Source organism: Haemaphysalis longicornis, unplaced genomic scaffold (assembly GCF_048455015.1).
Source record: "Haemaphysalis longicornis isolate Haplotype H1 unplaced genomic scaffold, Haemaphysalis longicornis Haplotype H1 scaffold_267, whole genome shotgun sequence".
Lineage (NCBI taxonomy): Eukaryota > Metazoa > Arthropoda > Arachnida > Ixodida > Ixodidae > Haemaphysalis > Haemaphysalis longicornis.
The window spans coordinates 228465-242365 of record NW_027526324.1 but is presented as its reverse complement, the minus strand read 5'-3'; the positions used below and the strand labels follow the sequence as shown (position 1 = coordinate 242365).

Genomic DNA, 13901 nt, shown 5'->3' with positions numbered 1-13901 from the left:
GCACCCAATGCATTCGCATTTCCGCACGATCCCCTTCGGGGAGGTGGGGGGAGTTTTTTTTTTGCATTTTATAAGTGTCAATACTGCAACTACAACGATAATTATGCGTCTGCAAACTGCGAAAAGACATGTGAGCAGTGAAAATATGTAAGTGAAAATTCCTTTTGTCGTTCTGTATTGTTGATGTGGTGCACTGCCCGTGTATGCATATTTGAATATCAAATACATTATGTAATATGCACTGCGTACTTGTTAACGTTCATTTGGAGGATTCAGCTGCAAAGAAGAGATTTTAATGAATGAAGTATGCGCGGTATGTGCGAATAAAGTGCAGCACATATACACCAACAATCAAAATCTCAGTCACTTTCAGTACAACCGTTATGTTAATTTCTATCTATGAGAACGCTACAACAAATGACATCGCATGCCAAGAAGACATGGCGTCTTTTTTTTTTTTTTTCCCAACACAAATTCAACCTTCTACCTCTGTAACTCCCAACGAAAGCGATGTGGATTCTAAACTGTCTTTGTGCTGATGACGACGCTGCTCACACTGACACAAGGACTGCACAGTGTTGATGATGATCCCGATGCCTTTGGTTAATCTTCTCCAGTACGGTACATACCGGAGAAGATACTGAACAAGATCGTACGTATTGCTTGTATTCACTGGTGAGGCACGCATGCAGGCGACCGTGTGAGTGCGCCGTGGCTCGTTACATTGGGCTTCGCGGGATGGCGGTACTTGTCCGTGCTAAGCACATGACTGTGTTGCACGTTAACAAACTCTACCTCACCGAACGCAAAGTATTGCCTCGAGTCCGATGTGAGTGCGATTAATAACATCTCTGTTGACGCCACCATTGAGAATCGGCTTGAAACGGAGCAGACGACGCACGACGGTGTTTTTTTTTTTTTCTTCAGCGTGCGGGCGCAGTGGCCCAAGCCGCGCCATGTCCGTGGTGCATCGGCCACGTCTGTGGCCGTTTCCAGTGTTGCCACGCGAAGAAATTGACAGCTAAACTTTTCAACGAATACCCCCTATACACATCACGTACACATGATACATACATGATGTCCGCACTATCGGCGTCAAATGAAACGCAAACACGAAAATTTGAACCTGAACACACAAATGGCGCGATTTCTTTCCATGCAAGCCAAAATGACGCGTGGCTTAGTTACAAAAACGAAGTTGGGAAAAGTGGATTTCCAAACATACCAATAGCGTCCCATTATATGAACTCTACGAACAGTATTTTCCAATTTTGCACATTCTAGTTCATATTTTCGTGTTCGCGTTTCATTTGACGCCGACAGTACGTCATTGACCCCGGTGCGATCGCTGGCCCAGACGCCCCGGGCCCCTCACCTGGCCACCAGCTCCACCAGGGCAGCCAGGAGGTCCCGCTCGGAGTGCAGGGCCTCCCCCTGCAGGCTGGTCACCCCCGTGCGGGGCAGGAGCAGGGACCCCTCGGCCAGCCGGGGGTCGCTGCCCGAGTGCAGCCAGTAGAGGGCGCCCGCCTGGGGCGCTCCCCCCCGGGGGCCCCCCCGGGCGTACCACAGCACGCACTGCACGGGGTCCTGGGCGGGGTCCGGCTGCAGCTCGCCCCGCGTCCGCACGTGCACCTCCACGCTCAGCAGCGTCAGCGTCCGCCCACGCTCCTCCTGCGGGGGCAGCAGAGGCCAACAGCACCCCTCGCTTTAGTCAGTCCTTAGTTTCATCATCATCAGCCTATCTACGCCCACTGCATCCCGGTCCTGCGCTAATTGCAACCAATTTATCCCTGCAAACTTCTTGATCTCATCTGCCCATCTAACTTTCTGCCGCCCCCTGCAACGCTTGCCTTCTCTAGGGATCCACTCTGTTACCCTTAATGACCAACGGTTGTCTTGCCTACGCATTACATGCCCTTCCCACGTCCATTTCTTCTTCTTAATTTCTACTAATATGTCCTTAACATGCATTTGTTCCCCCACCCATTCCGCTCTCTTCTTGTCCATTAATGTTACACCTATCATCTTCCGTTCCATTGCTCACTGAGTCGTCCTCAACTTCATTTGAACCCCTTAGCGGAGCCTCGCAAGTTTCTGCCCCGTAGGTGAGTACCGGTAAGATGCAGCTGTCATACACTTTCTTCTTCAGGGACAATGGTAGGCTGCCATTCATTATCTGAGAAGTCCTTAGTTTAGTTCAGTTTAGCTATTGGCGAGCTATGGGAGAGGCCTTTGCCCTGCAGTAGGCGTAGATGGGCTGAGGATGAGTTGGTCCTCATTACTCCCTGTTTTGTGCGCTGCTCTGCTGCTCAGCATGAACCAACTGGCCCCGCCTCAGACAGTACTCCAGTCTCTCTCTCCTTCGGTCCCAAGACCCTCTGGCCTACGTTTCCTCCAACCAACTGCGTGACACTGTCCTGGCAACAAGATTCTTACCTTTCTCGACCAAGCCAAGGACGGAACCAGCCCACAGTGACGGTAACGCCAACACCTTTTCTATAGAGCATGGAGCCCACTGATACAGTTTCTTGCCCCTGGTACCAACAGTACCAATGGTAGCAACGACGGCCTCATGTGCTCAATAGTGATGCCGCTGCTGCTGTGGGCTCAGTGCAACCTTGCTCCCAGAGGGCAGACAACACCCTGTAGGATCGCCGCTGGCCACAGAGGAAGAAGCGTAGGTCACTGAGCGACACCGTTTCAAGGTTCAAACCTTGGTCGATTCAGCTGCGATATCGATGCTGACATTTTGATTCACAAATAGTACGTCTGAAATTTACGAGGAATAAAAGCGACCACGGCCCGATCCCACAAGTAGCCCTCCATCCAATTACTGTGGACTGACTACATACATGTTCTCACCCACTGTATTGTACGAGCTCCATTTCACCAACATGAAAGTGACTTTCACGACTTAATTTCACCCAAACACATTAGCCACAAACAGTGTGAAAGACCCGCAAAGCTGTCCCTTCATTTCGTTCCCCCGAATTACTCATTTCAGGACCCCAACACCAAAAAAGGGAGCCACATTACCGGATTCCTTACACCGACTGCGCTGTCACAAACTTGCCCAACCATAACCCCTCCGTTAACACCGTAATCCCGCCACAGTTTCCCATCTGGAATCAGGACAACTTAACTGCACCAAATGACTCGGGCTGATTACAACACACCATTCCCCTTCTGCCCTTTTTTTTTAGATGCGACGCATCTCTTTAACTCGCCTTGTCCCTCCGGCGTCCATCCGTAGTCCGCACCCCTCCCCCATTCTCCTCGCCACGCCAGCTGCGCTGTAATGCCACTCTCACCGCAGCGCCATCTGTGTGTTAGCGCCCGCTCTGACCGCAACGCCAACTGTGCGTCAGCGTGCGTTAGCGCTCGGTTAACACATGCGCATGCGTTGCTCCCTCTCATTCCCCTCACTGTTAACGCGCGGTACATATAAACGCGATAACTGCGCCACTCTGCTCAGTCGCTCCACCGCCGCGCCGCTCCGATGACATCTGATGACCACCGATGATTTGAATGAAGACTAACAGGTCTGCTACCGCGATGGTCGGCACAACCGTAACAAGCACCGCCAAGATGCGTCACATCACCCCATGGTTTCCCCCCGCGGAAAGATGTGGTCAATTGTTTTGCCTAGTGTTACTTCACTGTATTTTGTGAATACGCCTCCTATCTGGGAGGCTGGATCACAAATGTCAAGTGGTGCTTTTACTTTTTTTGCCAACGCTTCCTGACTGAATTTCGCTTAAGCCTTTTGTTGACCGGTTGCTCTCATAGCAGCTGTTTTTGATGTTACGTTGCAGTCATGCAACCCTCTTCCCCCTGTACCCCTGGTTCCTTCCCCCCCCCCCTTTTATTCGGTGCCATGATACAATAGCCTTTACAGCTACCAGAAGTACACAAATACCGCGTTTATTCAAATCTAGCGCGTGCCTTTCTTTCAGGAAAATACATCCCAATATTGCACGAGCATTAGAACTGAGTGCCAGGTGAAACAGCGCTGGCGGTTGCTTATCAATACGGACACGCCAAGGCAACCATAATCGCACGTTTGCGTGAGCAAAGAGTCAAGAATCGCGAGGTCCATGGCAACCACCCAGGTAACAAAAGAAATCCAATGCAGCATTCAAGGTATTGCACACTACAGCAGTGCATGCACGTACAAAAAAGAAAGAAAAACAATTTGCACGGCGTGCACTAGTACAAGGCTGGAAAAACAGCAGAGCTGGCTGCCCCCTTCCCTTTGTCAGAGACCTGGCTTTTGCACCTCACACGAATTTCCAAACTTGCCGCTGAAAGTTCACCAAGACTGGCAGGCCAGGATCGTTTTGTGTGCAGCCCCTTTCGCATCTCTCCCTAAGTGAACCGCCTTAGCATAGAGAGCCCACACTTTGCTCTGACAAAAAAGAAACAGCAGCAAACTTGCGTAGTACTATGCAGTTCGCCCCCTTCTACAGTGAACTGTCGCTCCGTGCCAGTCTCTTGCAGAACATTTTTTTATATTTTTCCAGAGTTTCTGCGACTCGAGTTCAAGAAGGCAGTTCCATTGGGAGGCTTACTATAGAGTATGTTTCGAATGCAGGGTGATGAGAGCTGTCCTAATACGGTAATCAGCCCAGTTCTTACACCCAAAATCTGAATCAGTTGTGAAGAGACCCTTTGCACTTGTTAATATTCCCGCCCCCAAAATTAGGCGCCTGTTAAAAACACGGGCCCATTAGATTCGTATAAATACGCTAAGTGCTACGCGAGCACACCCCAACCCCCCATACTCAAGCCAAGAAAAGAAAGAGGTCCCCCCCCCTCACCACCGTGTCAGCAGGCAACCGTGCGCCGCTGAGGGCGAAACGGGCTGTGGGTCCGTCCAGTTGAGAGCTGCTGGCCTGCGCAAACAACCGGATAGGGTGCTTTCGTTCAAAAGGGACAACAGAGTCCAGGCAATTCCACCGACAGTCTTCTGCCGCGCATTACAGGCAAGGACCAAGGGAAGGTGCGCAGGACAGGCACTGACTTCGACTCGCGCAAAAAAAAAGAAAGAGAGAGAGACAGGGTGAGACACCAGTTTTGTGAACTGAGAAAAACGCCAATCCGGTTACGGTTCAGGCAAACTCGTTTTGTACCGGTTGAGTTCTGGTTCTACTATATCACATTACTGAACCGGTTCACAAACTGGTTCGGAAGCTTGATTTGGTTCACGAACCGGTTTGATGAGTTGAAATAGTATCAGCTAAGTGAGAAAAGAGAAACAGACAAACTGCACACAAATTAACGGGGACAAGAACACACGAAGACAGCACAAGCGCAGACTCGCAACTAGTGCCCAATCGACGGCCTCACATGCGTCACAGTTCTCGGCGCACTCAACCGCATGTACAGAAAACAGTAACAACAAAACCACAAAACAAACTCTGAGGCACACAAATGGCAAAAAAACAGCAAAAGATATCCGTATCACGTATGGGTTACCTTTCCCCCATCACGCATGCCCAGAGGAGGCACCGAAATCGCGCTTACTGCGCATCTAAGTATGCGACTTCTCAACTAAGCAGGGTAATAGACAGACGACTGATGCAATTTGAACAAGCTTTTAAGATGTGGCTGGCTTCTACATTCTCTCACGTCTGCTGGTTATTATGCCAGAATAAAATGGCTGTGGGCTCAATCACAGGGACACAATCAGGAATGCATGCCCGGCAGTGGAAGACAAGTTGCTCACGTCGTGTTTTTCTCTTGAATAGTTATGTTCCCTTAGCCTGACATTTAATTAAACACCGTCCCCCCGTTTGGCCAATGCATACTTTCCCACAGGCAAGTGGGATCGAATAAACGACCCCCAGCACACGGTACCAACTTCTTTTTGTGATTAACCCCACATGTCCCCTGACGGTTTTGTGGTTTTGTTGTTACGGTTTTTTGTACATGCACTGAGAACTGTGATGCATGTGGGGCGTGTCGATTGGGCTTTGATGTGTGTAAGGCTTTGATGTGTGTCAATAATAAACTAGTTGCGAGTCTGCGCTTGTGCTGTCTTCATGTGTCCTTGTCCCCGTTAATTTGTGCGCAGTTTGTTTATTTTTTGAGATGCATCATCACCAACTCGCCCAACTTTCAACCGTAAAGGAAAGTTTGACATCCACCTAAATGCAGCCATACGGCTGCATTTAGGTGGATGTCAAACTTTCCTTTACAGAAACTTACTCCACCTTGGGGATTTCCCCTAAAATCTGGTCGACCAACTTTCAACCCTTTGAGAAAAAAAGAGTTACCGTATTTTCACACATACAACCCACCCCTGCATGTAATACGCCACCCCACTTTCAGACCGCCGAAAAAGAAGCATTTTTCGAAGCTTTGTTGCACCATCTCACCTGGAATCACCCTCCGTGCCTCAGCAACCCACTTGCAGAACAGTGCAATATCAATTCTTCCTTGCCCTTTGTATGTTTTGTGCAATCGCTGCCATGGAAGGCTTAGTCAGTGTTACTGCATAGGAGCTTTACGGCACGACGCGCATTGCCGCGAAACTGCACTAAAGGAAAAACCCCAGTTACTGTCCGCACCCCTACTTTGCCACTGAAATTTTCGCACTTTTGGTGCGGGTTATGCGCGCGAAAATACGAAAGTAAATTAAACCGGCAATAAAAACAAAATACAAACAACAATTCGAAAATGCTACCGTTTCTCAATAACAGCGGTGCAATTTCAAAGAAAACTATAAACAACTGGGCGAGATATTAGGAAAGCTGAGGAAGTAGTGACGATTTATCAGCTACTTTCCCAGCCAGACCTTACATTGTCCTAGGGAGTACCTAAAGCCACCTCCAAGAAATACAACAGTGGGATGTATTTTCTACCCTTTCCTTGTGTGTTGAAATTCAAATCCCCGCAACGAAATTGCCCATCAATGTGAAAAGTCTGTTGAAAAGTCAAACTGAAAATTTGCCAAAAAGTCAATTTTCTGTATTAAAGGGACACTGAAGTGATTAGTAAACATTGCGGGATTACTAGCGCAAATTGTAGTCCAGAGTCCGTAGGCCACGTTTCAACCACTCTGGGTGCATTTACGCTAATTTATTTAGTAAAAAAATCAATTTGAAAATGCTGTACTCCTCTCTGCATCCTCGCCCATTTTCTTTGGCGTTTTCGTGTGACGCCAGGACGAGATGACTTGGCTCGACTGCGCTACTGCCCGGCTCGCTGACCTTCCGACAGAGTCAGTTGGCCCAGCGTTTATCGCTCAGTTGAAACTAAGCCACGACACGTTTGTGAACGGAAGAGTGTTTGTTTCTTCAGTTTATTAGTTTGTACACTGTATCAAGCTCCAAGTCCAGGTCGCTCCACACAAGCGCTGCGCAAGCCACATGCGACGCTTCGCTGACTGGTACGCTAGTAGGAAAACCTAAGGCCACTTCAAGGCGGGAGAAGAGTCAGAAAAGCCAATAGTGGTACTAAGGAAATAAAATCAACTGACACTTTTACCGTACAGTGTAAAACTAGGGAGCAGGAAGCACTTTTTTTCGCTGGGAGAACAAGCACAGCGGTCAGCAACAAGACTACGCATCTGCAAACACTTTTCCGGCTAAGAAATGCAATTGCTAGACGTGAGATATTGTGGAAATTTGGGGGACGCTTACTGCACGAGCGCTGTACAACAAATAGTCACCTAAGCTGCTCAAAACGCTAAAACTAAACAAAACTGTAGACTGGTTATACATAATACAGTCAAACCCGACTATATCGAACCCGTTTACATCGAATTATCCCATATATCGAACAATTATTGTGCACTATAATGTTACCGGGAGAATATATAGCAAAAAGTACGGCTACATCGAACAAAAAAGGCAGCCGCAACCTTTATATCGAACTTCGGCAGCGCAAGATTGCCCCCGAAGTTGGCTTTCCCGCGCGGCAGCTGGGCGAGCTGCCTACGCCTCCTCCCACAGTTTGAAAAGTCACTTAGCCCAAGCGCTCGCGCTCTCGCTCGCTCTGACAGCCACCCCCTGGAAATAGTGGTTGGACCACACTCTCCCGCTGTCTCGCCAGTCTCGCGCGGCGGGCTCTCTCCCCCCTCGCTTCTACGCATGCTTCCCTTTTCGTGTTTTCGCGGTTCACGACGCATCGGTACGCCTTGTTCATCTGTGTTCAACTGTGAGGACTCGACGAGTTCCGCCCCGCCCCCATGTTCCGATGCTCTTCATGCGCTGAGCGTTCTTCGCCACCACTGCGCGGCAATAGAAGGCTGTGGGCTCAGCTGTTTCGAGTCACTTGACAATGTTGAAAAGTATGTGCTCAACAATGCTTCGAAAATGATGAAGCAAAAGAAGATCGGAGACTATTTCTCGCGCTAGCGTGCCCGCGGAGCATGTATCTTGCAAGTAAACAACAGTTAGTGATGAGGTACGTTCTGTGCATTGTCAAATTCTTTAAACATTATATATCGAATTATACGATATATTGAACTAATGACCGTTTTTTGCGAGTTCGATATATCCGGGTTTGACTGTATACCTTATATTTCCGTCGTCGACAGCGCTGGCCCGTGGCCCAATTGGACCATTTGCTATTGAACCATTTGAAGTTTGGGCTTGGAAGGCAAAACTGGTTTTTCTGGTTCGCACCTTCCATGCCCAAACATCAAATGGTCGCAACTTCTGCCACAGATAAGGTAGAATAATACTGCTAGTCTTATTGCACCCCTTGATCTGTGCACAGTTCACTGGTACCTTGTTCAGCTGCATCACTGCGGCAGTTTTTTATTTACACAAGCTGCCAAAGAACCAAATGTAAAAAGCCCAATACACCTGAATGTGGCCGTTTTACACAAAAACAAATTTTATATCTACAATCAGAATGAAATACTACACATGCCCTCCCATTTTTACCATCGTAACTATAAAAATAAAGTTTTTGATCAAAGACCCATGTGCCCCTTTAAATACAGAAAATTGACTTTTTGGCAAATTTTCAGTCCTCAAGTCTCTGAACTATTTTGTTACGGCGGAAAAACGGCACATTTTGAGTGCTTCCACAAAATGTTTTTTTTTCTCTTGAGCTACTGGACGCACTTAGCCTTGCTATGCATGAAATTGTAGCGCATAGATTGCTCTTCCAAACACAAAGCAGCAGTTTTGTTACAGGTACGATTACTTACAGTTTATTTGTCAAGTAATCAGAAAAAAGCTCCCAAGAAAAGTATACAAAAAACACAAATCGGCAATTTTACCGAGACTAAAAATTATTTCAGGAATTTTAAGATATACAAATTGTTTTTTCGTTCCTTGGCTATGATTCAATATATAAATCAACAGTGTACACCACGTTTTTGATTTTTGAGGGCCCGTCATCCTAGCGGAACTGACGGCTGTACCACGCCGCGAAGGCACTCAAGGGTGAGTGAGTCTGTAAAATGTGCATCCAAGCATACTCTTTTGTATTCTCGCACAAAATCCTTATCAGTTCGGTGGTAAAAAACAAGAAAAAAAATCCAGCACTTTCGAGAAGCGTTGCTCATCGCCCTGCAGCGCTAATCTGACACGAGCGCCAGGTTATCTTGAAGGTGATAGCGCGATACGGCGCGGTGCATTTGGCAAAATACCCAGGCCGTACGTTGTCGAGACCATAAACACAAAAGTAAAACCGCAGTCGTCAGATAAGAGGAACGTTTTGTTTATAAATACAGCGCGCAGTCACAACAGAAATTACCTGCCAGCGCTTGTTGAAGTGCCAGGCACCTGAACCGGAGCTTCGTCGTCCAAACTGAAATCTGAATATCCCACATCGTTGCTTGACTTATCACTGCTGCTGGAATCAGAAAAATCAACAGCAGGAGCTGCCGAATTGCTTTCCGCGTTCCGCACAGTCCAACTGTGCGGAACGCGGCGCGAACCCGACACCATTTTCCTCCTAATCCCCTCTACCTTCGGTTCAAATTTCTCTTGCTACACCGTCACCACACGCGACACATAAACAAACGAAACCAAAACTGAAAGAGAAGTTGCCAATGAACACACCAGATGGCGATAGTTATCTGTGGAGCGCGGGTTTTAGGTTTTGCGGGAGATTTAAAATCATCGGAAGCCAGCTTCCGATTACCTATGGCGCCGGAGTGAAAGAGCTAAGGAGGCTCCAATGTGTGCTCACCTCGTGCTTCGAAGGTGTGTCCCGGGACGTGTCCACAGAAACATCCCGGGCGTCAGCCGGAGGCGTGACGGGCAGCCCGGTCGGCGGCGTCGCCGGAGGCGTGGACGGGTCCAGCAGACCGGCCTCGCCCGCAGCCAGCTTGCCGGGGCTCCCGCCGTTCTCTTCGGGGCGCGGTCGGCGAGCCAACCAAGGGCCGCTCGGCGGGCACCGGGCCGGCGTCAGCACCACCGTGCGTTCGCGGCAGAAGGCAATGCGCAGCTCGGGGTTGTGCTCAAAGTCCACCTCGAAGCACGAGGCACTCGCAAAGGCCTGCAGCTTGGCCTTCTGCCAGAAGGCGAAGCCTTTGCGAAGGCCCCGCTTTCGAGCTGCGGCGCTGTCGCGGGGGAGCAGGCCACAGCGCGGCGGTGGAGGCTGCGCGGGCACCAGCGCCACGAGGCCCTCGTTGGTGAGCGAGCACCCTTGGGCCAGGTCTTGCAGCACGCTGTCCTCTTCCAAGAGCTCCTCCTTGGCTTCCACAGAGGGCTTGCTCCGCTCGGCCGCCAGCCAGTTGACGGGCTCGGCACCGAGGCTGAAGCAGTCGGCATCCAGTTCTGGAAGTGGCACTGTGCCCAGGAGGCGCTCCAGGGCATCCGGAAGCTCGCTGAGGTCCAGGGACTGCTCAAACAGTCCAGGAACTTTGGCCGTCTCCGCCGCTGGTTCATCCGGAGGGTAGGCCATCTCTGCTGAAGTGCAGTCCGCATCTCCGCCGACCCACGTGGCTTCTTCCGCTTGTGCGCAGGGCCCAGAGGGATGACACGGGGTTTCGGTGGCGTCCCTCTGGGGTACCCCCTGACAGTCGAAAGCCACGTCGCCAAGAGCACTCCCCTCGCCACTGCTGACCCAACTGGCATCATCAACTCTTGTGGAGCTTTCCTGCAGGCTGGTCTCCAAAGGGTCCCCGTGAGGTTCATTCTGGTGTTCCCGGGTCTCCTTCACTGAGACATGCTCGACTGATGCAGCTTCTTCCGCGTTATCGCAGGTGCTCCGCTCGCTGGATACACGGGTGGGGGGTTCCTCCTTACATTTCACGGCCCCCTCCATTGAAGCACACTGTCCATCTCCGACAATCACCGGAGCTGCTTCTATCATATCACAGGTGGCCTGCTGGCCAGACGCAGGGGAGGTAATCGGCGATGCCTTTGGGCACTCTACGACCGTCACCACCAAAGCACTCTCTCCACCTTCCACAACTGATGCAGTTTCTTTTGGGTTGTCCTGGATCCCTTGTTGGCCAGGTTCCCTTCGATGTCTCGAGACACTCTTCGCATCGCCATGGGCCTGATCAGTTTGTTTCGCTTTACCAGACGTTTTCTGTCGACTGGACAGTGAGAGGCCCTTGCGTGGTTTCTTTTGACATTTCTGAACTCGCTCAGCGGAGGCAGAGTCAATATCTTTGATAAACCCTTCAGCCTCTTTTAGTAATCTATAGCAGCCCTGTTGGCCAGGGGCCTCTTGAGGGGGTCTCTTCCGGTGCATCAATGCTTGCTTTGCCTTGGCAAACAACAGGCCAAGCTCACTCTCAGCCTCAACATCGTCCAGTCTCGTGACCTCCACTTGCGGCACCTTCGTGCTCATCGCAACGACAGTCTCCACAAGCTTTGCATTTTCAGCACCAGGGCTAGGTTCGCAATCTAACTCGGTATTCTCCGCAGAGCAAGTGTCATCGGCAAAGTCTTCATCAGAAGCAGCCTCTCCGTGGTCCTTGATGCCGTCTTTACCACTGCTCTCCTTACTGTCCTTACCAAACTGCTCAGAGCTCGTGTTATCGACAAATTCTTCGTCAATAGCAGCCTCTCTGTGGCCTTTCCTGCCAATGTCTTCACCACTGCTCTCCTTGCTGTCCTTACCAGGGTCCTCAGAGTCCACATCATGAGCAGGGCTCACTCCACCAACGTCCGCAACATCATCGGCACTGCCAGCGTCCTCGATCGCAGCCTCAACTTCTCCAGCCTCATCTCCTGGCCCGACGACGTCCTCACCGCCGCTTTCACTCCCACGTTCTGGGCTGCCCACAGGGCTGTTCCCCACTGCCCCCTCAGAAGACGCAAACAGCTCAACGGACTCGTCTTCCGCTTCATCCAGGAGGACCCACTTGTCATCGTCCGAGCCCAGGGGCAGGCAGTCGTCGGACACCTCGTCAGCAGTGCGAACCGAGCCGCTCCCCTTGGGAGAGCCACCTGCAGCGCCATCCTCAAGCTCCTCAGCCTCCACTGCCTCAAGGACTTCAAGGTCACCCGAGCTCAGCAACCCGCTCGAGTTATCAGGCCAGCTGTCCCAGGAATCTTTCTTCTCGAGGACAGCGCTGCCCCCTCCCGAAGCCTCACCACCAGAACTGCCCTGAACAACCTTGTCCGAGCCAACTGCAGATCCTGTTGCATCCTCTCTGCCCTCAGCATTCACCGGTTCCTCCGACGCTCCTTGTCCTTCTGGCTTGGACGTTGACTTGGAAACGTCACCTTCGTCATCAGTGGAGCAACGATCAAGACCCGTTTCATCGGGCTGGCTGGGCAGGAAAAACATGTCAGCAGCACTCGAATCTAAGAGACAAGCCAGACTGTCGCTGAGCGACATGTCATGCGACACAACACCTGCCCGTGGCGACCGAGATACTGGCTCGCCGTGATTGGGGGTGCCCGCCAACTCCACAGGGGCCTTCTGGACGGCGTCGGCGTTGTCACTTGGCGTCGTCGCTGCAACAGCAGCAGTTGTCTTTACATGTGCAGACTGGGCCACTGACTCAAGACTCCTTGCTTTCCCTTCGACTCCAATTGAAGGACCATTTTCAAGGATAGGAGAGCCTCTACTTGACACACTCTTTGGTTTATCGTCTTCCACAAGGTCAGAGAGGGCAACTTGGCCGCTGTCAGATCGTACTTCGAATGCTGCAGGCTGCGCAACACAACCAGCTTCACCTGCCTCACTGACGACGCCTACTGGTGAACTGGAATCCCTTGCTTCGGACTGGCTGTGCCCCGAGTCCAGCTGGGAGCGACCGGTATCAACAGAAATGCTGCTCAAAGACGCACCAAAGCTAGGAGCGCTTGCTGCTTCGACGTTAGGCGTACTGTTTAGCAACGAACCGCCATCCACAACATCGGGAACAATAGGTGTTGGGACCGAATCGTCTGCGTTCTTCGGTTGGAAGTCGGCGTTCAAGCCTGCTATTGCAGCAGCAAGCTCGTCAAAGTTGGTGCTGTCCTGTACTGCAACAGGACTCGATGGCCCACACAGCCTGTCAGGGCCCACTTCCTCCGAAGCTCCCGGAGGGCTGTTTCGCAGTGGCCCGCTAGAAAGTGCGGCGTCTTCAGGTTTACGGTGTTGGGCATTGGACTCGTCGGACTCTGCGGGTTTTATCTCAGAAGTGGCTGCTGCCTTAACGTTGTGCACCTTGCCCAACCGCGTTGTGGTTGACACTTGGGAGCTGCTAGTGTCCGCTGATGCTTTAGCAGGCCTTTTACGCAGAGTAAGCCTCCGGGCATTGGCAGCCGATGAGCTCCTGTCCCCAGCTTCCTCTTCAGAGGCACTGGGCACCGTGTTTGACTTTTCCACCCTTGACTGATTTTTGCGGACCTTCTTGAGCGGTTTCTGCGCCACGCTTTGGTCGCCTACCTCCTGAGATTCATCACCAACACTCTCAGACGTGCTGACAGGCTTTTCTGTTCCGGAAAGACTAGTTTTTGAAACTTTGAGGGAATCAGTCAGTGAAG

At 50.9% G+C, this 13901-nt stretch overlaps 1 protein-coding gene across 1 annotated transcript in view; it reads right to left on the bottom strand.

Moving 5' to 3' along the window:
- LOC144172902 (uncharacterized) overlaps window positions 1–13901 on the bottom strand; it is a 121951-nt gene that overhangs the window by 53661 nt on the left and 54389 nt on the right. Inside the window, 3 exon segments of the mRNA XM_077701494.1 lie at window positions 1376–1671; window positions 4821–4895; window positions 10156–13899. Of these exon segments, the coding sequence (XP_077557620.1) occupies window positions 1376–1671; window positions 4821–4895; window positions 10156–13899 (4115 nt within the window).